This window comes from Notolabrus celidotus, chromosome 5 (assembly GCF_009762535.1).
Source record: "Notolabrus celidotus isolate fNotCel1 chromosome 5, fNotCel1.pri, whole genome shotgun sequence".
Classification (NCBI taxonomy): domain Eukaryota; kingdom Metazoa; phylum Chordata; class Actinopteri; order Labriformes; family Labridae; genus Notolabrus; species Notolabrus celidotus.
In genome coordinates, this window is record NC_048276.1 from 2250045 (window position 1) to 2277719 (window position 27675).

The 27675-nt window shown below is 42.7% G+C and overlaps 1 protein-coding gene across 1 annotated transcript in view; it reads right to left on the reverse strand.

Annotated features, from left to right (window-relative positions):
- Positions 1-323: 323 nt before the first annotated feature.
- Positions 324-27675, reverse strand: part of LOC117813352 (transcription factor 7-like 2) — a 35777-nt gene continuing 8425 nt past the window's right edge. The window contains exon 4 of the mRNA XM_034684520.1: positions 324-1357. Within this exon, the coding sequence (XP_034540411.1) occupies positions 1283-1357 (75 nt within the window). The 3' untranslated portion in view covers positions 324-1282. The remainder of the gene's footprint in view (positions 1358-27675) is intronic.

The window sequence follows — 27675 nt, forward strand, 5'->3', positions numbered from 1 at the left end:
AATTGCTGGGGTCAAATTGACCCCAGGGATAAAAGGTGTTAGTACATTTCAGGGTGTAGGAGCCTTATTCTGTTTTGTTTTCTTATTTGCATAGTTTGTACATTGTCTGCATGTTTTGTCTTTTGCCTTTTAATTTTGTCTGCGCCCTCCACAGGTGGTGAGGGCGCTAATAGGCCTACTTAAGTTGATGCACATGGCACAGAGGGAAAAGGAGACGGGTCACGGCGCATACCGTCCTTGACCGCAGGAGAAAAGACTCCCGACATTCCCCCCAGATTAACTCTGAAGCCAAAAGATTGATTTCATTTTGTTTATTTGTCATTTCTTCCTTTTTTGCAATAAACCTCCCAACAAACTTTGAATGAGCGTTCACTGGATTTTTTGATTTCTTATTACAACATGTGCGTGTGAAGCCAATGCCCGTACCCCCTGGTTACAGGACAAACCAGATTTTTAAAGTTTTTGCTATTTCAGAGGGTCAGGGGAGGGTTAATATAAAAGCTGAAATCATCCAGCCTTTATCTAAACTCTCATTATCCACTGATGAACTCTCTTATAATGAAGCTCACTGAGGAGGACTTAAACTGCTGCTGATCATCTCTTTGATTAATCATGATATCATAGCATTCATTCAAATCACCTGAACTAATAAAATATCTACTTCATGAATCTCTGAATTAAATTCTGGAAAAACAACTCCTTCATAAGAAGATTAAAATTCAGGGACCATATGATAACATTCTAACAGTTTGTTAAAGCCGTTATAATAAAATATAATAATAGAAACATCTGTGAACTTTGTCGTCCTTGTTGATTAATAAAGAAACGTCTCCTCAGGGTCCGTTCAGATTATCTGCAGCCTTTAATCGTTCTTTCCTCAGCAGAGACGTCTGCCCTGAGATTATTCTTCTGTATTTGATTTAAGAACTCATTAAACCTGATAAATGGTGTCTGTGTAAAAGGATCAGAAAGAAGCCGTTCAGGTCTTCATCTGGTCCCGAATCCTCAGACTCTCCGGTCTCATGACATCTCTCCCTCTCTCTTCAGAGGAGCGTCTTCCCTCTCTTTCTCCCTCGCTCGTCTCATCTCCGTCCAACAGAAACATGGTGGGAAACCAAGAAACCCGGCAGCTCCACTGAGGCCAAACCATAGATCACTGCTCACATCACTCCCTCTCTCTCTCCTTTCCTCTCTCTCTCCTGATGCTGTGGAGCATGAGCAGGCTTCAGCATGTTGATCTGACTCTTGATGATTTTCCGTGACTCTCTCTTGATGAAGCATCTCATCCACAGCCAGCGAGCAGAAGGATGGCTTCGTATTGTGCAGTTAAGTTTCCTCGTTTCCTGGACTTCCCCACCTGGGAAATGTAAACTAAAAGTCAAGTCTTTCCATGACGACAGACGAAGAACGCGCTGAAAGAGGGAGGAGAGTTTCCTCTGCCTCGTTAGCTGGGTTTGTAATCTCTGCAGAGGCGCTGACGCTTCAACTGCAGAAACAACAAGACCTCAAATACTCTGATAAGATGCAAAGAATCACTTATAGCACAAACTCTATATAACTACATCTTTAAAAATATATATATATATATATTTAAATATATAACTATAACCACAGAGGCTCCTCCTCTGAGCTCGGTTAGAGATCGTGTTTGTTGCTCTCCTGCAGACAAACTTCAGTTTCATGAAGTGAGAAAGAAAAGCAGACAAACATGAACGAGTCAAGCTTTAAAAATTTTCCACTACAGGAACAACACACACACAGTTAGGGTGGAGCTGTGTGTGTGTGTGTGTGTGTGTGTGTGTGTGTGTGTGTGTGTGTGCGTGTGCGTGCGTGCGTGTGCGTGCGTGTTGTTCAGGTGACGATGAGACTGGGGGCCTTTATTTTCCACGGTAAACCACAACAGGCTCAACCGCGCCTCACTGTACACAGCAAACACACTCTTGGCACTTGCAGATGCAAACACACACACAGACACACACACTTACACACACACACTGATAGAAGGATGATACTCTACAGGTCTCACTTTTACATTTACAAATCAAAACCAACCTCCAGCTGAGCGCTCAGAGAGAGAGATAAACCGTCTCTTCGTCCTCGGCTCCTCTGATCTGAACGCCGCTGACCTCAGGTTCAGGTGTAAGGTTTATAAAACATGAACTAGTCTCAGTGATACCTCCTGTTTGTGTCTGCAGAGGAGTTATGAAACCCAAAGTGTCAGCGGCCATTTTGAAAAGCTGACTCTCTTTAAGATAAGCAGTGAAGCAACGTTATTACCGTTAATGGAAACTAATGAGAGGTGAAAAAACATTTTGTTAACTTAATGTTTTGGAATATGTGTAATATGTGGTTGATGAATATAACATGTAATGAATATGGTGTGTGATTAATGTATATGTTGTGAGTGTAGTGTGTTGTGGATATATATGTAATGTATGTGTATGAATTTATGTGCTTTGGCAATAACATGTCTTTGTTCATGCCACTAAAGCAAAATTGAATTGAATAAACTGAAATAAAAATTAAAAAACAATAACTGTCTGTAACTGTATTGTTAGTTTACAAAACTAACTATAATAAACTCAAATTCTAGAGAACATGTCTTTAGTTTTTGTCTTTGTCAATCTATCTCATACATAAACTCAGTATTTTGAGTGGATATAAATTTTGTTTATTTGTTTGTTTTCTGACAGTTTCACTTCAGTTGGAGCAGTCGCACAATCACCCGTCCACACTTTACCTGCTAGCAGAGTGTCCACACTTAACCTGCTAGCAGAGTGTCCACACTTTACCTGCTAGCAGAGCGTCCACACTTACCCTGCTAGCAGAGTGTCCAAGCTTTACCTGCTAGCAGGGCGTCAACACTTTACCTGCTAGCAGGGCGTCCACATTTTACCTGCTAGCAGAGGGTCCATACTTTACCTGCTAGCAGGGCGTCCACACTTTACCTGCTAGCAGGGCGTCAACACTTTACCTGCTAGCATGGCGTCAACACTTTACCTGCTAGCAGGGCGTCCACATTTTACCTGCTAGCAGAGGGTCCATACTTTACCTGCTAGCAGGGCGTCCACACTTTACCTGCTAGCAGGGCGTCCACATTTTACCTGCTAGCAGGGCGTCCACATTTTACCTGCTAACAGGCGTCCACATTTTACCTGCTAGCAGGGCGTCCACACTTTACCTGCTAGCAGGGCGTCCACATTTTACCTGCTAGCATGGCGTCAACACTTTACCTGCTAGCAGGGCGTCCACACTTTACCTGCTAGCAGGGCGTCAACACTTTACCTGCTAGCAGGGCGTCAACACTTTACCTGCTAGCAGGGCGTCCACATTTTACCTGCTAGCAGAGGGTCCATACTTTACCTGCTAGCAGGGCGTCCACACTTTACCTGCTAGCAGGGCGTCAACACTTTACCTGCTAGCAGGGCGTCAACACTTTACCTGCTAGCAGGGCGTCCACACTTTACCTGCTAGCAGGGCGTCAACACTTTACCTGCTAGCAGAACGTCCACACTTTACCTGCTAGCAGGGCGTCCACGCTTTACCTGCTAGCAGAGCGTCCACGCTTTACCTGCTAGCTGAGCGTCCACGCTTTACCTGCTAGCAGAGCGTCCACACTTTACCTGCTAGCAGAGCGTCCACGCTTTACCTGCTAGCAGAGCGTCCACACTTTACCTGCTAGCAGAGCGTCCACACTTTACCTGCTAGCAGAGCGTCTACACTTTACCTGCTAGCAGAGCGTCCACACTTTACCTGCTAGCTGAGCGTCCACGCTTTACCTGCTAGCAGAGCGTCCACACTTTACCTGCTAGCAGAGCGTCCACACTTTACCTGCTAGCAGAGCGTCCACACTTAACCTGCTAGCAGGCGTCAAAACTTTACCTGCTAGCAGGCGTCAACACTTTACCTGCTAGCAGAGCGTCAACACTTTACCTGCTAGCAGGGCGTCCACACTTTACCTGCTAGCAGAGCATCTACACTTTACCTGCTAGCAGAGCATACACATTTTACCTTCTAGCAGAGCGTCCACACTTTACCTGCTAGCAGAGCGTCCACACTTTACCTGCTAGCAGAGCGTACACATTTTACCTGCTAGCAGAGCGTCCACATTTTACCTGCTAGCAGGGCGTCCACACTTGACCTGCTAGCAGAGCGTCCACACTTTACCTGCTAGCAGGGCGTCTACACTTTACCTGCTAGCAGAGCGTTAATGACAGCGAAAGTCTGGAGAAAGTAGCAGAGCCCCGTTTGGGATTACTTTGAATATGACTGTGTCTCTGATAGGTGTAAGTGCCTTGCAGTGAAAGGTAATTAAATATTCAGAACATTTCTAAAGTGGGAAAATCCCAAGAAATCTTAAAGTCCATTTGTAAAGCTCACACAAGACCGCTAACCTAGCTTACCTTGGCAGAGCAAGGGAGAGCGCCCAGCCCCTTTTCCCCTGCAACAGAAGCTAACCCCCGGCCAGGGAACATCTCCCATCTCGCCCTCTGCCTGTCAGCCCCTCTGCTGCCTGCATGCCTATTGCTGAATTTTCTTTCATCCCACCCCCAAACCCTAGCATCCACCTGCAGGCTCTGGGGGGTGTTCAGTATGTTTTGCTCATCACTCCTCAATGTCTGCATGTGAACTTATCTGCAGGGAGTGATGAGGCCGGAGCCTGGGCGCCAAACATGAATATGTATTTGCTGCTACAATAAACAATTTAAACGTGAGTTGTCTGACTGAACTAAACTAAAACTCAGCATTTTCAAAAACTAAAAACTAAGCTGAACCTGCAAACTGAAATTGAAAACAAAAAGTCAAAACGAAATGAAAATGAAAACGAATGAAAAATGCAAAACTATAATAACGTTGTAGTGAAGGGGAGGAGCTAAAACCAGCCCTGCCACCTGGCACGCAGCTGCTACATCTTAACCTGTCACCTGCAGAGCTCCTAATACGATCAACAGATGATCAGGTTTCTGCCCCGAGTGGACGCAGGAGGAACTGCAGCTCCGTCTCTGCCGCTTTGTTCAGCTGATGCGTGTTTAATTGAAAGCAGTATTCCTTGAACTGGTCTGGGATTACTGTGACTCTGCAGGGGGGGCGGACTGGAGCCGGGGCTGGGGGCTCCCGCTGCGCCGCTTGTTTGTGACAGTGTCAGAGTTATGGCTGTGTTTAATTGGCAGCATTAAGACTCCGGGCGCTCCTTAAACACTAACAGAGAGGAGAGGAGGAACCACGAGCTGGAGGATGAGGCAGGGAGGAGAGACAGTCACCGGTCTGCAGCGCTGTGGGAGAGCAATGAGTCCTCTGGGGTCCTGACAAAAGGGCTGCCTGTGACGCTGCCTGCTGTAAATCTGCTTCTGTCTGAGGGAGGATCATAAAAACATCAGGGATGGAGTCTGACTGACTGACTGTCAGGAGGACTCAATCCTCTGTCACCCTGTTGTATAAGAGAGAATAAAAACCTGATCCATGAACTCGACACGCAGGACGAGAAGCTCCAACCAAACAAACATTCATCTCTCTGCTTCACACGGTCTCATTCTCTCTCTTGAAGACTTCTTTCACAGTCACTGACGAGACCCTGAGTCTGTTTTAAAGGATGTTTAACTCAGAAGTGAAATCATGTGACGTTACATAATGAAGCTTTAAATTCCTGACTGTGTTCACTGCAAAAAAGGGAAGCTTTAATATAGGATGAAAAAACTTAATTCAAGGGGAACATTTCTTTAAACTAGTGAAAGTATCTGTTAATTTTACTTGACAAGAAATCTTAAAATGTGATTGTTAAATCTAGAAATAAGCCGGCTCTGAAAAGTATTAAAAAGGGTTGAAATAAGGAGAATTTTAATTTTAATTTTTAGCTCAAACTACTTGAAAACAAACTTCTTACAGCACAGTTATAAATTAATTATACTTAATATAAACAAAGACAACCTCATTTATTTATTTTGTATACTTAATTTGAGTAAATTAAGACCTAGAGACAAGAAAAACAACAATTTAATTTAAAAATGAGAATTACCTTCCTTTTTTTTTCATTGTTAATTATTATTATTGTTATAACTAGGATTATTATATGTGTATGTACGTATGTATATATGTATATATTTATATATATAATTGTATTGTTTGTTTGTTTTGTTTGTATCATTATTATTATAAGACATTGTTAATTACAAGTGTTTAACACATTTGTCAAATTCTGTCAGAAAAGTCCAAATAAATAAAGTTCATACATTTTTTTTTTTTTTTTAAATGACTCATTATTAGAAAACTATGATGACACCGTTTCTTGATATAAGCTGGCTTGTCTTAAAATAAACCCTAATTCATCTTTAAACTAAAATCTGTAAACCAGTTCTTATTCTTAGAATATACCTCTTAGATGTTTCTACAGAAACCAAAACAGCAAACTGGATTACAACATTTAATAAATGTCAGGATTAACAACATATAACATCAAGAACACTTTAATATTGGCTCAGGGTTGATGCATACTTCCAGACATTTAAAACAGTCTTTATTTTCTTCAGTTAAACAAAGAAAAAAATGAAATGATTGTTTTTGGAGGAAGAAAGGTTAAAGGTTACTGCTCAGCTCCAATCTGCAATGATGAAATGTTCAAACCAAGCCAGAAACCTTGGTGTAATCATAGACTCAGACCGTAATTTCAGCAGCCACATTAAGACAATTACAAAGTCAGCCTATTATCACCTTAAGAATATATCAAGGATTAAAGGACTTATGTCTCAGCAGGATGCAGAAAAACTCCTCCATGCATTTATCTTTAGCAGACTAGACTACTGTAACGGGGTCTTTACAGGACTCCCTAAAAAGTCCATCAGACGACTGCAGCTCATACAGAATGCTGCTGCTCGAGTCCTAACAAGGACCAACAAAGTAGACCACATTACTCCAGTTCTTAGATCTCTACACTGGCTTCCTGTCTGTCAGAGAATAGACTTTAAAATCCTGCTGATGGTTTATAAAGACCTGAATGGTTTAGGCTGATCTGCTACTACTTTATGAACCACCTCGACCTCTGAGGTCATCATCAGGTACTGGTCTGCTTTCAGTTCCTAGAGTCAGAACGAAACATGGTGAAGCAGCGTTTAGTCATTATGCTCCACATATCTGGAACACACTCCCTGAAAGCTGTAGGTCTGCTCCAACTCTCACCTCTTTAAAATCAAAGACTAAGACTTTTTTATTTGCCACTGCCTTCCTATCTTAGATTATTTTAACTCACTTTAAATTAAAATTTTAATGTAATTTTTAATATATTTCTAATTTTCATTTTCTTTTCTGTTTTATCATATTTGTCATTTTAATTATGTTCTTTTATGCCTGTCTGAATGTCTCCAATGCTTTTAATGTTTTAATGTAAAGCACATTGAGTTGCCCTCGTGTATGAAATGCACTATACAAATAAAGCTGCCTTGCCTTGCCTTGCCTAGAGCAAAACCAAAACTAATATATATCACCATTTCGCACAGCATATAAAATGAGCAGTCCATAAGATACAAGCTGAACTGTGTCTTGAATTGTTGCCTTATGTGTTATTCTTAAATCAACTTGAAGTTTTTACTCAATCTTGAAAGAAGTTTTATTTTAATGAGACTTTAAGTGAGACAGCCGATGAAGCTTATTCAATTTGTACACACTCTACTGTTCATGTTTATACTGTTTAAACTGTTATGTATATATATATATTTTTCTGTTTCTATATAGCTTTATAATTTATCCTATTGTACATTTTATACAGTGTATATTTTTAGAGTTATAACTTTAATTCTATTGTTTATTTTCTTATAGTTAAATACTTTATTTTAGACTTTCTTTTTCAGGCATCTGAATGCTCCTTACTAAAATCACTGTTACACCGTAACAATGACAATAAAGATATCTTACCTTATCTTTAATATTCCCAGACTAACTGAGACAGAAAAGAAATGTTCATAATCAATTTAAGATTCAACCATTACATACAAAGATTCAAAACAAGTAAAGAACTCTAAAAACAAGGTCGTTCCTCGAACATGTCTCAATCTAAGAATTAAAATCTTGGCAAGTGCCGAATTATTTTCAGTGTTTCTCCCTGCAGGACTCATCTGACCTGGATCCATCAATATGACTGACTGACCTTTTATTTTGAAAGAGCCAGGCAGGATGTTTACGTCCCTGTTCCACCTCAGCTGGGCTCACTATGATGCACAGGGCATGGAGGTTGTGTTTCCCTGACCTCCTTCATATGTTCATCCTCAATGAAACTTGAACTCTGAGCTCTGCACACACTCAGAACTCTTCTTTGTCATGTAAGCTGACAACTCAAGTTCATGCAAACACTCTATGTGACAATCAGTGTGTGTTTGTGCAGCAGAGTTAAATGATGTGACTCACACACACATCATGGACCCACAGGACTCAGACTGATGCTTGGTTTGATAACATTAAAATAACTCTGACTAACAGAGAGAATAAAGAGTGTTTCAGTGTGGACCACTTCTCATCAGTGACTCTGCTGCCCGCTCTGATCCTCTCTGTGAGCACAGTGAGCCTCTCTGGGATCCGTGTGTTTCCTGGAGAGCGGTGGTGTAAGGGTTAAGGCGGTGGTGAAGGGGTTAAAGGTGTAGTTAAGGTGTCAGAGTCTGTTCTCTTCTGCTGTGGTTTTTGTTCACCAGGTGCACGGCACAGTAACCGCTGCTCATTGTTTACTGCTGCCTCCCTTCCGCTGCTGCTGCTGCTGTCTTCTTCTCTTCCTCCATCCTTCTCTCATTCTCTCTCTATCTCTCTATCTGTAGTAATCTCTCTTTCTTTCTTTCGTTTTCTCTCTGAGTAGTCTCTCTCTCCTCCTTCTCCTCCTCCTCTCCTCCATCTGATCACCTCATCTGTCCAGGATTTGATAAATCAGAAGTTGTGTTCCTTTTGTTCTTCACTTCCTGCCACCCCCCCCCCCCCTCTCTTCCCTTTCATCTGTCCTGTGTGTGCGTACAGTGTTTCCCACATACATGTCCTGTATTGTGTGCAACGCCTACACGTCACAAACGCCCACGCACACACACACACACACTCACTCACACAGCGACCACAGTGCAGCGGCGCTCGGTGCTGCTGCTCTAGTTTCTCTGCTCTAGTTTCTCTGGCCTGGTGCGAGCTGAGTTACCGCAGCAGCTTCACCGATGAAGCTCCCTGACTTCCTGAAACTGAAACGTCTCATTGTTCGAGACTCATGGGTTCTTGTCCTTCTTTATTTAGCCCCCTGATTTCCTCTCGGGCTTCTCTCCTCTCTTTCCGCAGACCTTGGGATCTGCAGCCATAAAAAAGCCGCAGCATCACCTTCTCTGCTCTTCAGTTCTGAGCATGAAGGACGATCAGAGCTCTCTCTGCGTGTCTGTGAGAAGCTTTGCGTGAGTGTTGATCAGTAAAAGCCTGAGTGTGTCTCTCTGTAGACCAACAGAAAAGCTTCCCATGACCACCAAACGAGGAGCTGGGAGTCTTTCCCCAACTCTTCAAACGGCCCCAAAACAAAGGTAGGAAATCAATTTGACGCATGGCGAGCTCCTTTCGAGGAAACCTGTTGAAGAGGGAATTCCTCTCTGAGCCGTAAACGCTTCAAGAATTCAAACGGCAACAAAGCAGAAACATGGAGCTCGCTCCGAGCGGCAGACACACCTCGGCCTTAAATCTGCCGCTCGCTCACCGGGGACTCGTTGGGCGTCCTTCAAAGGCTGGACGAGGTCATTTTAACATCACTAACTGGCATGTTTGGCACTGACAAGCCTGCTGGAAGCACAAAGAAGCAGGATGACATTGATCTTCCATAAAGAGTCAGAGCTGCAGCTGTCACACAAAACACACAGAGAGAGAGAGGAGTGAAGAGTAGAGTCCAGAGAATAAGATCTCCACCTTCTCCCAGTGCACTAAAGTGAAGCCAAAACAACACACCACAGTGTTCCCATTCTAGTCCATGCTCTAGTGTCCACAGGGCGCGCCGCGGTGCATCTCAGCAATCTGCACAGAAAAGACCGACCTGGACAGGAAGTCAGGCACGAGGATCGCATGCAACATCCGCCAATTTCAAAATAAAACACCACATATGGACTCCCGACCGTTTAAAGATCGTACAGATCAGAGATACTCATAGGGGGCGCTGGTGGCCTAGCGGTCTAAGCACCCCACATACAGAGGCTACAGTCTTCGTCGCAGGGGTCGCTGGCTCGATTCCCAGCTGTGACCATTTCCTGCATGTCTTCCCCCACTCTCCACTCCCCACATTTCCTGTCTCTCTTCAGCTGTCGTATTGAATTAAGACAAAAAGCCCCAAAAATATAACTTTAAAAGAAAAGAAAAACTAATGACAAGACTTTAAGATGATGTCAGAAGGTAACAGGACTTTAAGATGATGACTGTCAGAAGGTAACAGGACTTTAAGATGATCACTGTCAGAAGGTAACAGGACTTTAAGATGATCACTGAGTCAGAAGGTAACAGGACTTTAAGATGATCACTGTCAGAAGGTAACAGGACTTTAAGATGATCACTGTCAGAAGGTAACAGGACTTTAAGATGATCACTGTGTCAGAAGGTAACAGGACTTTAAGATGATCACTGTGTCAGAAGGTAACAGGACTTTAAGATGATCACTGTCAGAAGGTAATAGGACTTTAAGATGATGACTGTGTCAGAAGGTAACAGGACTTTAAGATGATCACTGTGTCAGAAGGTAACAGGACTTTAAGATGATGACTGTCAGAAGGTAACAGGACTTTAAGATGATCACTGTGTCAGAAGGTAACAGGACTTTAAGATGATCACTGTGTCAGAAGGTAACAGGACTTTAAGATGATCACTGTGTCAGAGGGTAACAGGACTTTAAGATGATCACTGTGTCAGAAGGTAACAGGACTTTAAGATGATGTCAGAAGGTAACAGGACTTTAAGATGATGTCAGAAGGTAACAGGACTTTAAGATGATGTCAGAAGGTAACAGGACGTTAAGATGATCACTGTCAGAAGGTAACAGGACTTTAAGATGATCACTGTGTCAGAAGGTAACAGGACGTTAAGATGATCACTGTGTCAGAAGGTAACAGGACTTTAAGATGATCTCTGTGTCAGAAGGTAACAGGACGTTAAGATGATCACTGTGTCAGAAGGTAACAGGACAACAAAGTAGAGCAGAATTATTCATATTAAACTAAACCTGCAAAAACTAAACTTTATAGTGGTGCAGCATACTCAGAGATGATTAAAGCACAAACAGAATACTATCCAAGTGATTCAGCCACAGAAAGGCTCTGTGACCTGTTGTTTGCATGTGGTTCTCTCTATGCTGGATCCAGCTGATCCTGGCTTCTCTGAGCTGGCGCTACGCTCCCAACACGCGTCCTGTGCAGCTACATGGGATCATCTGGGCAACATGAGTTAGAGGACACGACACATCATACTGTGTAAGCGTTAGCTCCTCACACAAAAACCTGTGTGCACACATTTAGACCCCTGCATGTCTAACTCAACAAAAACAGTGCATTATGGGTAAAATATACATACGGCATGCTGTTTTGAAAACTCAAATACTGAAGATGAATTTTCTTTGATGGGGAAACAGAAATGATACGTGTGTGTGTGTGTGTGTGTGTGTGTGTGTGTGTGTGTGTGTGTGTGTGTGTGTGTGTGTGTGTGTGTGTGTGTGTGATGTATGTAATGTGTGTGTGCATAAAGAGGAAGAAGAAAGTGTAGACATAAAAACAGCTACACAGCTCTGACTGTAAGTGAAGGTACTTTACATTGGAGTGTGTAGAGAGAGTGTGTGTGTGTGTGTGTTTGTTATAACATAGAGTTGTGTGTGTGACGATGTACGCAGCGTTTCTGTGTTTATATATATGAACAGGGGACGATGATGGAGGCTGCTTCCTCCCCTCAACAGATGAGTATCTTATGAGGGAGGATTAGACTTCTGCTTATGTGTGTGTGTGTGTGTGTGTGTGTGTGTGTGTGTGTGTGTGTGTGTGTGTGTGTGTGTGTGAATATGTGTGTGTGAGCCTGTGTGTGTGTGTGATCACAGCCATGTGTGCTGGGCTGCTTCATGCGGCTGTGGAGGCTCCAGCTGGTCTGGGCAGAGGCTCGGGCCCGGGTGTGGAGGGGCGGAGGAGGAGGCCGGGTTTGAGTTTCATTCAGAGGACTATTTTTAAAAGGCTATTTTAATAAAGTGCACATTAACGTGGTGATAAAGGGCGCTGAGGTTTACAGGGTGGTGTCAGAGGGAGAAATAATCACAGGAGATTATCAATGACTGAGATCAACACACAGATCTGGACGTTTCCTCACACAGAGACTCTGAGTTATTGTTCCAATAACTGCTGTTTGTTATTGAGAGTCAGAAAGACACACCCTGACATCCTCCAGAGTAACACCCGTTCACTGAGCCAGGGGAGTCTCAGCTTCACTGTTAATGCTGAGTTACACAGAGGCTTCATCCAGCTTCACAGAAAACAAACTGTTTGATTATTTTAAGTAAAGTAACATCATGATGCAGATTGTATTTAAAGCCTTGAATATCACTTTAAAGGTGACATATCACGCTTTTTTCATCAACATATATTGGTCTAAGAGGTCCCCAAAACATGTCTTTAAAGTTTATGCTCAAAAAAACACTTTGAAATCAGATTTTGGTCTGCCTGAAAAACCCTCTTCTTCATTCCTCATCAGAACACTCTGTTTTCTCTCTGACCACGCCCCCTCAGGAAGTGGGTGTGGCCTCGGCTCTCCAGCACGTTGATCTAATGTTTACATGTTGGCTGAATATACACGGCTGCTCAGAGATCGCGTTACTTCAACCCTCTGAATCTGATCCTGACGGAGAGGCGCCTGTAGCAGGACCTTTCTGAAGGATTGGTCACAGATTTAGTGTTTCTTGTTGTTTTATTTGTCAGTATGTAGACGTGTGTCTTGGTACACAGCTACGAACATGTAGCTATGTGGCTATGCTAACTAGCGCTAGCACTTATCCATGATAAATAAAAATCATCCACTAGATCTTCAAATCTGCAGACGTGGGGAGTCAAACCGACCTCTGCCAGAAAGGCAGCAGGACCTTTTATGAAGGATTGGTCACAGATTTAGTGTTTCTTGTTGTTTTATTTGTCAGTATGTCGACGTGTGTCTTGGTACACAGCTACAGCTATGAACATGTAGCTATGTGGCTATGCTAATTAGCGCTAGCACTTATCCATGACAAATAAAAATCATCCACTAGATCTTCAAATCTGCAGACGTGGGGAGTCAAACCGACCTCTGTGTTTATTAAGACAGCCTACAATTAGCATGCCTCCCTCCTAAGCTCCTTGTTAGCACACATGTGTGCAGGTAACGAAAAACGGAGGAGGGGTTGAGTTGTATTTTATACAGTCTATGGGCTGAACAAGCTCCGAGCTCTGACTCCGTTACAGACCGGATATTGTTGTTACGTAACAAAAACACTGAAGTCTGAAACGGCTCGTTTCACACACATTTACAGAAAGGTGGAGAAATCAGAACAGGGGCAGAATGGATTATTTTCATTCTCGGGGGGTTTGTAGACAGGGACACATATTTCAGGTAGAGAACCATTAAAAAGTCCATTTTGCATGATATGTCACCTTTAATTAAAGTAACATCATGATGCAGATTGTATTTAAAGCCTTGAATATCACTTTAAATTCTCGTTGAACGGTGACTGGAGCTTTGATTGATCATTTGTTGATCAGATCTAAATGCTGATTGTTTTCAGCGACTCAGCGTTACTCAGATTCTTTGCTCGAGTTATTTTTGTAATCCAGGTTGTTTCGCTGCTTTTGCATAAATTATGAAAATTAAAAAGTCATCAGATTATTCCCAATGAGAGCAGGGATATCATTAACATGGATTGCTCTCTGCCTGCTTTTGCTCTCCATACTAACTGTGTCTCCTGTATGCACCAAAGCTTGCATACAGCTTTATAGGTTGAACAGATTTTAAATGTTAAGATGTGAGCTGTTGTTTGTGTGAAGAGAGGATTATGTCTTTTAGCTGTTAGCGCTCTGCTTCAGTCTGAACTGGATGTAAACAGTCTCTGGTTTCAAATTCGATGCTTTTGTAAAGTTAGTAGAGACGTTTAGAACTAACAGAGTTCAGTGACTAATCCAGCTTTTAGTTACTGAGGCTGTCTTTCTGCAAAAGCTTCACTTGAGTTCCATGTTTCTGTTTGCAGATCAAGTTTAACAGTAAGATGCATTCATTTATTAAAACCTTTATGAATGCATTTTATCTCACTGAGACACAGGAGCTCATTTTAAAGAGAAAATCGTCTTAAATTAAAAAAAGAGAAGTGATAATTAAAGTTGAATTTAGGGATATCTGTAAAACTGTTAATTAATTAAGGATCAATTATTGTCAGTTTATTGATTCAATAAAAACATATTAAAGCAGAATAAATGTTTGTAACTTCTTCACTGTAAGTTTTCAGATATTTGAAAGTCTTTGAATCTTGATGTTTTTTGTTTTTTTTGCTGAGACAAAGTTTTAAATAATTTAACTGAATGCTTTTTTTTTTTTTTTTAAACATCAGGATATAAAGATGAAGAGGTGATAATGTGAAAATGTGCTGCACAGATAAACTTCAGTCAGCTGCTTTAAAGACTTTAAATTAAAACAGCAGAGTAGGGGTGACCCCAAATAGTTGAATATTGGACGATTCGTTCTAAGGAGCCTTAGTCGACTGCCAATCTCATAGTTGAATATTTGCATATGAAACGTGGATCATTCCATTCAAACCATGGGGGTGCTCAATGTCTAATTTTACATTATTTTCCTGCTTCCCGTAAAATAGTGTCTCATATCCTATTTTTATATAAATATAAACTTATTTAATGTAATTCTGAGAACAGCTCTTGAAGTGTTAAATCTCCTTAAAGTGGTAATTAAATCTCCCCTGGTAATTAAAGGTGGACTCTCCCATTTAGCGGGGACCTGTGGAGCAGACGTACCTCAGCTGGTCTTTAAATCTTTCTACGTTCATGGCAGCTCAAAATGTCAGGAAATAAAACTTCAGATGATCCTAAAAACTAGTGATGAAGATGAGGAGCAGCTTCATGAAGAGGGCTGTGAGATCAAGGATTACCGGACCACACAAAAACTGTACGGGGCCAAAAGAACCAGGAGGGATACCCAAAGCTGTCCGAAGCCTCAAAAACAATCCACAGCATCCCATCCACCTCCACACCATCAGAGAGGTTATTCTCAAAGACAGGATTTACAGTCAACAAAGACAGGAGCGCACTTCTGCCCGTACACACGATGGTTTTCCTCACGTACAATTTGAAAAGACTCAAGCAGACAAAGACGAGATGAAAGACTGTTTTAAAAGGTTCTGTTAAGAGATTTAAAAACCCTTTAGCTGGTTCAGGTTTGATTTTGAACATTATAAACATGTTTAGTCTTAAGTTGGACAGACTACCCTCTGCAGTGCTGCTCTCCTCTGTGTGAACACTGTTTAAATATCTCCTGATTCCTTATTCTATAGTGGAGCGTTGTTCCATGTTTAACTGATGGTGGCCTTATTTGAGTTTTCTCTCCTTCATCACCTCGTTGTTTTTACAATATAGATTTAAAAAATCTAAGTTTTATACTTATAATATTCTGTTGTCCCTTTTACTTTAAGCTATGAGTCTCTTAATTGTAAAGGGTTATGTGTAATATTGTCATGCGGTCACCATCATGCAGACTTTGGGTCAATAAGGAAAAACAACAAACATTCCACTATTCATCCACTATGGGCAAAATCTTTTAAAGTTATATTTTTTTGGCCTTTTTGCCTTTATTCCATACGACAGCTGAAGAGAGACAGGAAATGTGGGGAGTAGAGAGTGGGGGAAGACATGCAGGAAATGGTTGACCGGCCGGGAATCGAACCGGCGACCCCTGCGATGAGGACTGTAGCCTCTGTATGTGGGGCGCTTAGACCGCTAGGCCACCAGCGCCCCACTATGGGCAAAATCTGATGATCAGATTCGACTAAGCAAATCCTTAGTCGGGCTCACCCCTACAGCAGAGTGTTACTTAAAATGCTTAAACTGATGGATTCACAGTTTAAAAGGACAAGATGATCAATAATTTAATTTACAGAAATTAAACAAACATGAAGAAAGAAAACAAGTCATGGTCGCTTAAGTCCTCACAGACTGAGTGAACTAACACGAGTATCAGGGTAACACTTAAACACACACATCAAGATGTCAAGTTAGATCTACACCCACACAGACACAGAGACACGCACACACACACACACACACACACGCACACACACACACACCTCCATCTCTAAGTGTAAACAGGTTGTAAATTTCCTCTCAGGGAGAGATGAAAGAGGCCGAGCACATGGTCCTCACACTGACTCTGTTTGCAAACAATAGAAGCTCACACACACAGACAGAGACACACACACACACACCCACACACACAGGCACTCACGCATGCACACATGTAAATAACTAGTGAGACGTGTGTAGGCTCTGGTGCTCGACATGTTCAGGTTTAAAGGTTTAACTCGGTTTAATCCTCTTCCTGGTTTTAATGATGCTGCAGCAGAGACAGGAGTTCAGAGTGGAGTTACACTCTGAACGTTTCACCCTCTGAAGAAGAAGACGATCATCATCTTCATCATCTTCATCAGGGTCAGTTTATGAAAGGCAACATGATTTAACAAACAGCTCTCAGAATAAACTTCCTGTAACGCCTCACATTCATTCTCATAACTTTAAACAAAACGTGGCGTTACACATGATTTGATCTCCTGTGTCGTGGAAAGTCCAGGAGGGTAACGTGTGTGTGATCTGCAGAGGCAGAGAGTGATGAGAGTGATGAGTGAAACTGAGCGCCGGCTGATTATTGACTGTAATAAAGAGGAAATGAAAGCAGAGTTTTATTCCCGTAGGTCACGTGACTTCTTCAAAAAACAAACAATAGAACTCTCACAGAGCAGAATCAGATCACATCAAAACATGCCAACTACATCATTAAACTACAGCAAACATGCTGGATCCAGAACTCTGAGGAGGACTGATCTGGATTGATCCGGATCACTGATCCTCTGCACGGGTCGACTAACCTTCAGTATCGTCTTAAACTCTCATTCCTCCTCTTTATAAAAGTCCTTCATGTGCACACACACTCATGAAGACACTGATGAATCTGTTCTATTGTTTCTCTCTCAGCTGCAGATTCTTCTTCAGATCCACATGAGTCCTCCTAAGAGGTCACACCGCTCCGGACTCTGAACTCCTCACTGACCGGCAGCTGAGGGAGGGAGGGACGCTGTGTTTCCTCTGAGCGTGGCACACTGACCTACAGACTGTGTGTGTGTGTGTGGGTGTGACATGTAAACACAGCGTAGTTTCTATGAATAACTTCTCTTTTTCAGAGCTTCATGCTTTTATACTTGTTCTAATATAAAGGTTCAAACCTCCAGGAGGACACGAGGTCCACGTTCAACACAGAGGACTTCACCACGCTGCAGGACACCCTCAGGTCCTCTGAGACAAACTTCAGATCTTCTTTCAGATCAAATCTGAATATGATATGAAGTTTGACGACACTTCATCATAAACAACACGCCCGAGTCTGAAGTTTGATTTGATATGTAGCGCTGACAGATACAGGCGAGTCGTCACTGATTAACCAGAAACAGAGAAAACCCCTCTGACAGCTCCGGACAGCTCACTCTGTCAACAAGGACGCCAGAGAAACTCACAGTTTCACTCCACAGGTCAATGACTCACCTGGGCGCAACATTTTACAACTACACACACACACACACACCCATAGAAACACACACACATAGAAACACACACACATAAACAAAGAGCTGCCTCTTCATTCCCGTGTTACGTCATCTCTCGTCTGATTCTGCGTCCTCTCTCTGAATAACAGCCGCATGTTTCGACTTCCTGTTTCTCCCGTTCTGTCTGAAGGAAACAATCCTCACTTAAAGACAGACATGCCCGTCATAGTCAGACACCTTTGTTTAATGTGTCCTATTACCCCTCTAGAACACTACGCTCCCAACATGCAGGCCTGCTCCTCGTACCTAGAGTCTCTAAAAGTAGTATGGGAGGTAGAGCCTTCAGTTGTCAGGCCCCTCTCCTTTGGAATCATCTACCAGTCAGGGTCCGGGAGGCAGACACCCTCTCTACTTTTAAGAGTAGGCTTCAAACTTTCCTTTTTTGATAAAGCTTATAGTTAGAGCTGGATCAGGCTTGGACCAGGTCTTAGTTATGCTGCTATAGGCTTAGACTGACACACTGGGATCCTGTCTTTCCCTCTCTCTCCTCTCTCTGCCTGTCTCTCACTTTAACTCTTCCTGTCCCATTAAAGTTACTAACCATAGACCCTTCTGGAGTCCCTGAGCTCCCTTGTCTCGTAGGTTCCTCTGGATCTTTGCTGCTGTGGCCGTGCCAGACTCCAGCTTATAGTTAGAGCTGGCTCAGGCTTGGACCAGCTCTTAGTTATGCTGCTATAGGCTTAGACTGCTGGGGGAACTGGCGCACTGACACACTGGGATGCTATCTCACCCCCTACCCCCTAACCCCCCCATCACTTACTTTAACTCTTCCTGTCCCAATAAAGTTACTAACCATAGACCTTTCTGGAGTCCCTGAGCTCCCTTGTCCCGTAGGTTCCTCTGAGCTGCTGTAGACGTCTTCCTGCTGTGGACGTTCCAGACTCCAGCTGATACGGACGTGCTGGACTCCACACTCACTATCACCGCTCCCTCTCTTACTCTCCTCTATCCCTCCTTTCAGACCCAACTTGGTCGTGTCTAACATGAGTCTGGTCCTGCTGGAGGTTTCTGCCTGTTAAAGGAAGTTTGTCCTTGCCACTGTAACTTGCTAAATGCTGCAAAGTACAATGCCCATGGTGGATTAAGGTGGGGTCAGACTGAGTCTGATCCTGTCCTGGTGTTGGGTCTCATAATTTGACATAGAGCGGTCTAGACCTGCTCTGTTTGTAAAAGCGTCTTGAGATCACGTTTGTTGTGATTTGGCGCTGTACAAATAAAGATTGATTGATTGATGTTGAAGTGAAGCTTCATGAATACCTTCAGTGATCTGTGGATAAAGAAAGTCCTGGGGTTTGTGCATGAAGGCCTGACGGCTGTCTTTCGGTCTCTAGAGGACTCTCAGCTCTCAGAGACTCGAGTGACAAAGTGAAAGGCAGGCAGAAAACAAACATGTCTGACCTCCAGCATCCTCAGAGTTACAGGAAGCGTGGGAGGAATTATGGGAAATGTGGTTTCAGTTTAAAGAAGCAGCAGCAACAGCTAAGACGACATGAGGTTAGAGACGGTCTGTGAGCCTCATCCTGGATCAGACCAAACAGAGACGATGCTGAGCGTGTCTCAGAGTCTGGACGTATAAAAAGAATCAAACAGAGGTAATAATATCAATCACACACTTCCTCTCCTTCTCCAACACCTGTCTTTTACTGCTCCTCCATTCATCCCTCCTCCCTCCCCTCCGGAAAGGAAGACGTGGATGAATAATTACAGGTAGAAACACCTCGGGGCCGTCTGAAGGGCTTCTTTCTTCTTCTCCTCGTATTCTTTCAAACGTTTCCGCCTCTCTGTCTCCCTCATGACTGAAGACTTCTTTACTGGAGATAGAGTCTGCTGTCTTTGTGGTTATTTGGAGACAGCAGGTTCTCCTTCATACTTCTGATGAACGGTAGATTATAAAAGGTCTTGAAGAACCGTCTCTGTCTCACTCTTGACCGTCTCTAGAATCTGCACCAGCTCCTGAGCTTTCAAAGCTGCTTGTTGTTTGTTCATGACGTCTTCCCCGTCAGGTGAGGGTGAGTCGTGGGAGGCGGGACCTGACGGGAAAACACACCTCAGAAGGAAACAGAGTCACGCAGGTGCAGACTTCTTCACAGCTCTCGTCCTGAGAGGGATCCTGGTTCTTCAGTCTCAGATCCTTCACGTTCGTCTTCATCGTCCTGACTTCCTTTCTTCAAACTTCAGCTCACAACACTTCACCAGCAGGATGAAGTCTGTCAGCATGGACACACACAGCTCAGCAGGAAGACTGCAGAACATCTGGAGGATCCGGGTTCACGTGTGGAAACAGCTGCAGACTCTTTAGATGAAGACGAGGAGAGCGTGAGCGATGATGAAGACTTTGTGTCCCATCGTTCCTTCACTCAGTAATCTTCACACAAACTGTACTAATCTGGTATTTACATTCATCCCAACAATAAGGGTTCAGACTCTGCCAAGTCCTCCACAAGAGAGCCAGTCCACACGTTTGAGACCGTCCTCATGTTTCAGCTTTTAAAGCTTCTTAACCCTCCTGTTATGTTGCGGGTCAAATTGACCCCTTTTTAAAGTTCTAAAAAATGTTTTTTTTAACTTCCTCTGCTTTTCTTAAAAGGTCAAATTAACATATACAATGAAAATGGTTGATTTAACACAGGGGTGTCTTTTTCAAAGAGGGCCACATATGATGTTGTCAGAATACCTCAGGGCCAGTGGATCCTACTGAGACTTAGGAATCATAAAAGTTATATATGAAATATTTATTTAATAACAATTATTTTAAATTTTGTCTCAATAAATCAGTAACTAGGAAGTCCTCAGTTCTCCACAAGCCATGTACACATGAGCAAACGTTATCTTCTTCTGGAGGAAAATGTTTTTCATTAGAGTCGGGCAATGTGGGGAAAATATAGTCTCATTATTTTCCTATGGCAGGATCATGATCTAGATTTCATCACACTTCTTTTTCATGTGGTTTTTAAGACTTTTCTGACAAGCAGGCAACATTTTTAGAACTAAATAATTATTTTCCTGAGTTCTGAACATTTTTTGACGCACCAAATTTAGCCCTTTCTGCACAATTTCATAATTTTGATCTTGTCTTGTGTCCTCTTTTGTGTCTTCTGAAGTTTAAGTGTTCATCAAGAACATTTTCACATCATGATAAAAACATTAATTTGAAAACTTGTCAGCTTTAAGAGTCCTTGTGTTTCTTCTTTATTGCCGTCTTGCAGAATTCCCAGAGCTTTGGCTTTAGACAGGAAGTCCATATGAAGCTTTTTGAGACGTTTCTGGATTGGCTTTATTTTAGTTTGTAGAAAGAAACTGTGATTAATTTCTTTGCTATAAATAACACAATTTAAGATGGAAGCTTGGGGCCATAAATAAATGGACCTTGGGCCGCAATTGGCCCCCCGGACCGTACTTTGGACACCCCTGATTTAACATATTGCATGTTTATAGATATAGATACTGTGTGTGGGTCAAGGTGGAGGCTAAAAAAGGTCAGAAGTGTCAAATACTGGGGTGCTGGTGGCCTAGCGGTCTAAGTGCCCCACATATAGAGGCTATAGTCCTCGTCGCAGGGGTTGCCGGTTCGATTCCCGGCTGGTCGACCATTTCCTGCATGTCTTCCCCCGCTCTCTGCTCCCCACATTTCCTGTCTCTCTTCACTATCCTATCAAATAAAGGCAAAAAGCCCCAAAAATATAACTTAAAAAAAAAAAAAGAAGTGTCAAATACTAATTGTTGACTAACTGTGTGACATATTTCACCCCAATCCCACACACACGCACACACACGCACACACACACACACACACACACACCCTTCTAACATGAATTTTCATTAAAAAGAGTGAGATATCCTCATAAAACCATGATCTGTGAGGATTACAGAACACTATTTCACTGAATATTGATTTAAATGGTGAGTAATGGAGTTAAAAATTAGATTAAAAAAATGTTTTGGGGGATTTTTTTTAGGTTCTGACACTTTTTGATAATTAAATATGCCCCGGGTCAAATTGACCCAGGAACATTATTGCTGTTCCTGAGAAACAAAGATACCAGGAGGGTTAAAGTGTAAATAAAAAGAGAGTAACTGTACTCCAGGGTAGGGATGGGTACCGAATTCGGTACTTTTATAGTACCGATTCACGTAAAATCAAACGGTACCATGTTTCGGTACCTGAACGCATCCTCATGACTGTGAGGGAGTGGAAGAGTAGGTGATTTTTTTATACTTTCGCCCTGTAATAAAGTTTGAGACTGACCGGGTGGACCTCTCTGCTCTCTGCATCTGCGCGGGAGCGCGCCAAACGGAGCCTTAAACTGACGGGCGCGCGCGCGCACTCACCCAGAGCTGCATGAGGATTAAATTGAGACCAGGTTGAGACCTTTTTATTTACAGTCTATGTTTGAGACGGACTCTCTCGCTCTACCTGCCCTGTTTCTAACCGTTCCTGTTTGCCTGAATGCCCAACAAGTAAGTTCTGTGTCCTGTTATTATAAAGAGACGATGAACTGACTTTTCCCCGTCCGCAGACATTCACGTGTGTTCATTGATAAACTCCCTAAAGAGCAATTAGACGCTACGAGCACGTGTCAGCTAATATATCTTATCCCCTATATAATCCTGTTTCTGTTCAATTCATGTAGAATGAAATAAATATGTTAAATTAAAAAATTTTGAGATTTTATTATTTAACAAATTAATATTTAGTACCACATAAACACACACAAGTACCGAAAATTGGTACTGTTGAGTACCGGTACCGATTCCCAGGTACCGGGTATCGGTACCGTATCGGTTCAAATGTGAAAAGTACCCATCCCTTCTCCAGGGGTGATTCTAGGATCAGATGTTTAGAGGGTGCTGAGCCGGGCAAGATACATTTCACTGTTTTTTACATTTTAATGCAACTTCATTCCCACATCTGTGAAAGAAAAGTCTAACACTTTTTTGGGAAAGTCTGTGACTAAACCATCAAATCTGATAAAGGTTATTTAAATGCTGAGCCACAGCAAAAGAGGAATGGATTGGAATCATAGAAGAAACATGGTAACCCTAATTTCTGGGGGAAGAAGACTCATTTTGATACAGCAGCTCCTCTACATATACATAAACACTATGCATGTTTCTGGAGTAAAACAGCCCCCTATAGTGAGGACCAAAAATACCAAAAATTTACATTGGAGTTATTTTTTGGACTTTCATTTGCAATGCACAACATGTAAACACAGTGGAGCTGCTGTATTTCTGTTGTTAAAATATTACGTTTCAACCAAGTACTGTATGGTTTTGAAACTGTTCTAGCTTGTTAAAAACGACATACAGTAAAAAAAACATTAGAAATCTCTCAAATTTTAGAGGTGCTTCAGCACCCCCAAAAAAGGTCTAGAAACGCCTCCTCTGCAGCCTCATGCTTCAGCTTTTAAACTTCCTAAACTGTAAATAACAGAGAGTAACTGTAGTCCTCTGAAGTCCTCCTACTGTATATAAAACATCCTTAAAGAGCGCTCCTCAGAGACTTTAAGGAAGACTTTCATGCGCCCCTTCAGCTCACAGAGAAAGCTGCTTTTCTTTCAGGCCTCTTAAATCTGAAGCCGGTCCTTATCGTAAGCAGTCAGAGGCAGGGAGGCCCCGCGCCGCTCATCCCGGCCCCTGGGTCTGCATGGAGGGGGGGATTAGGGAGGCCTCAGCCTGTGTTGCTGCCTTTGTTGACTCGGGGACTACAGGCCGGCTCAGCAACCCCCCTGTCAACACGGCAGCACAATGAGGAACAAGGAAGTGGAAGATCCTACAGGCTCGCACACACACATGCCATTCCCTTGATCTCAGAGGATCCACTTTGTATTATTCAGGAGGGGGGGGGGGGGGGGGGCGGGGGGGGGTGTTAACACCAGCAGCAGATCTGTGAATGGAAAACGAGGAAGAGGAGGAGGAGGAGGTGGAGGCATGTGAAAACATTTAAAGGCTTAAGACGTGAGACTTAATATTTCCTCTGAAGAATATAAAAACAAACACGGAGGATGAAGAAAGTTTAACGTCTCTCTCACGTGTCGGGGAACTCTGATTCAGAGAGGGACGTGTTAAATGTGCAACATGAACCTTTAAGTCGAAGAAATGACTCCACCTCACCCCTACTCTTCCCAAACATTGCACACTCGCTCAGAACAACAAGAAAAAGTGACAGGAAGAACACAGAGAGAACAAAATGTCAGGAAATTCCCCCAAACAACACGAAGCTCTGCCGGCTGTGAACTCTCCTGACTCAGAGGAGACGCTCTCAGAGCTTTAAACTAACTCTCCTGATTGATCACATCCACCTGAACGCCTTGGTGTGACCACAGCTTCCATATCAGACGCAGTTTCAGAGTCTCCCTCTCTCTCAGACATCAACATCACTCAGTATCAAACACTGGGATCAATAGATGATCACACTGGGATCAATAGATGATCAGTTATTGGGAAACAGCCTGTTCAGGATCACATGACCTCCTCTGAGGAATCCAAAGTTTCATCCCTCCTTTAAAAAGAGAGAAGTCTGACTTCTTCCTCCGTCAGAGGACGAGAATCTGAAACTCAGAGATCAGAAACAGGCCGAGCTCATGAAGATGGTTAGGACGCGTCAGTGATTCAAACCGAGTCCAAACATTCGTCAGAATAAAACCTTGAGCCTGACTCATCGCCAACTTCACTACAAGCCCCGCCCCGTTTGTGCTGAGGTGGGCGGGTCGACCACTAATCCTGAGCCCACCAAACATCTCCTGATATGACTCCAACTTCATGTTTCTGATCTCATAAACACACACAGAGAGGTCTCTGTAGTCTGAGACTGAAGTCCTGTTCAGACTGGGCCAGCAGCACAAAGTCTTAAACCAGGACACCGCTTACTGGGTCTACTGAGGAGCTGCAGGACTGTTAAACACTGTCCCTGCTCTCAGACCGACCCGCCTGAAACACTGACAGAAGAACGGACGACAGAGAGAAGATGAAGACCTGAAGCTGGAAGAAGAAAGTCTGTGTCCCTGCAAACATGAAGAACCAGTCCTGTCTGAAGTCTTAAAGGACCCGGTCTCTATGGGACCTGCAGAGACGATCAATTCTCAATTACTCGTTTAAAAAACAAACATAGATTTTAAGGATGTAAGGAAACACTCAATCCACGATTCGATTCACTCAAGAAAACAGGACTGAACTCAAAATTTAAATAACTATTATTTTATTTCAATTCTCAGATATGGACAGTTGCAATATTTTTTCTAGGGATAGACCGATTATCGGCCGGGCGATTTATCGGCATTTTGACGTATATCGGCATCGGCCTTTTTTAAAAATCAGACAGCCGATAAGAGATCATTTTAAAAACTGGGTTATTTTGTCTCATTTCTCCCTGCAGTTGTGAAAGATTAACATTTCAGTTATGTTGACATATTAGAAATCGTTATTCACCCCTGGCCTGGGTCCTTCGGTCTGACTGCTCTCGCGGCCCGGGTGCTGGGCTGAACGGCTCGGCTGATCTGACCCAAGTGGTCTCATCTGCACCAGTGGTGGTCTTGTTACACAAATAGAACACAGCACAGCGGCAACCCTCTGAGACCCAAGCTTCAGTAATGATTGTGGACACTAAGGGTTGCTTAATCATTAGTATCACCGCACAGAGTTTCTGGCGTCATGGTGAGATGGTCCCTCTCCATCTAAGTGTGTTAGGTCTCTCTCTCCTTCTCTTTCCCTGTCCCTTTGTATATCCTTATGTAATCTTTCTTTCACTTTCTCTTATTTATTTTTTTTGGTCCACCTAGGTGTTCACACCCTCTTTTACAGAACATGATATTAGCTGTCAATAAAAGATAGACCAGAGTTCTAAGAGGGATGGTGATGGTCGCATGCACACAGTCACAAGCACTGAAGAAACATGTGTTCTTTCTTTTCTTTTGCTGCAAGAATAAACTGCATTAATATTTGACAGTTTGTGACAAACATGACACAAACCAGAAATATATATGCAGACAAGATAAGAGAAAAAGAAGAAAAAAAAAAAGAAAACTTTATTCACTGTAGAAAATTTCAGGGTGCTATTTATTTGTTGAAGTTTTCATTGAACTTTATAAGACATGCTGCTGAGCCTGGAAGCTTTAGAATGTTAAAACAAAGATGTCTACTGTCTAAGATAAAAAAAAAAAACCTTTAACATGTTGCAAATGTGAAAAGCTGTTTAATAAACACATGCTTAAAGACATTTAAATGAAGTTAAGTGTTGGAGTTGTATTATTCAACATTTTGACGCCAATATTTCCCCTTTTACTGCAAATGAATATCAGCTCCAAATATCGGTTATCGGCCTCCTGGGTTACTAATAATCAGTATCTGCCCTGAAAAAACATATCACTAATATTTTCTCTTATATTTCTTTGTAAACAAAGTCATCCTTTTTCATTTTTAAAGTGTGTTGGAACTCAAATTAAACCACTGCACATTTTTTTTCAGCAACTTCCAAAAAAACTAAAATCACCGTACAAAAATAACTTGTTGGAAAATTTCAGAACAATTATAGAGAAATGGAAAGTGAAGGATTCCTAAATGAAAGTATTAAATATTAAAACAAATCTCTTTAAATTAGGGATTTACATTTCAAGTATTTTCAGTGATCGATCTTTGGAAATGTCAAAAAATAATGCCAAATGTGTTTTCCCCCCTAAATCAAATGTTCCTTCCTGACACAGTGTGTTTCACTGACAGTGTTAAACAGCTATGGATCATATTGAGGAGTTCAACATGTTAACATGCTGAATATCAACGTGAGGAGCAGCTTATAAATAATCTCTGTGGACATGAAGTCACAAAGAGCGAGGACCAAACCTCCTCATGTTGTTTCAGACCCTCAGAGTCTCTGTTTAGACGTTCTTCAGAGAACAGTGAGAACCTCCTCGTGTTCAGACGTCACAGAATGAACGTCGGTCAGGAGGAGCACGCAGGGTTCATGCTGAGGTACTGACACTGACCTCCACTCCTCCAGAGGTGGAGCAGAGTCCCGCACTAAGATCTGAACCCGTGTGTCCGTGCTGTCAGTGTTAGGAGACGTGACGCTCGTCTGAACGTCCTCATCACCTTCAGTTTGTTCTGACTGAAACAGCTGAATGTGAGAACACACGTCATTCGTCCGCCTCATCATCAAAGAGAGTTCTCTTTAATAATCAGACTTTATGAAACGTTAAAGGTTATAAACGTCAATCCACCGAGAGAGAGAGAGAGAACACAGTTTCCTCCTCCCCCCTTTTCTAAACTCTTCATCAAGGAAAACTTCTCACACTCAGAAACATTACTCACAGATCAGTTTCAGGTTTCAATCTGCAGCAGTGTGGATCTTTATCAAGGACCAGGTCCTACAGAGACCATATTTAACTCTCCTCTCAGGGACCAGACTCCTGAGAGTCCAGCTCTGTCTCAGCAGGACTCTTTAAACCACCTTCATCAGGACTCTGTGAGACTAGCTGCTGAGAGACTGAAGCAGCAGGTACAGGTGAGGATAAGTGACTGAGGGATGATGACATCCTCACTTTGAAACAGAGAGCATTCTGGGTAGTGAGAGAGCGTCATGGATGAACTGAGAGTTTCATGTGTGGACGGACTTTAAAACAAGAGAACCAGCTCCTCAGGTTCACCTCTCACTCTGTCGCTTTTTAAAGGTTTGAATCATGAAGTTATCTGAGAGGAGGAAGAGAAACAGAGGGATGAGGAGGAAGAGAAACAGAGGGATGAGGAGCAGAGGAAGAGAGAGAGAGACAGACAGCAGGAACACAGAGAGGGAGACGCTCAGTTTACAATCTCTCCTCCGCCGAGGTCTGACTCCTCCA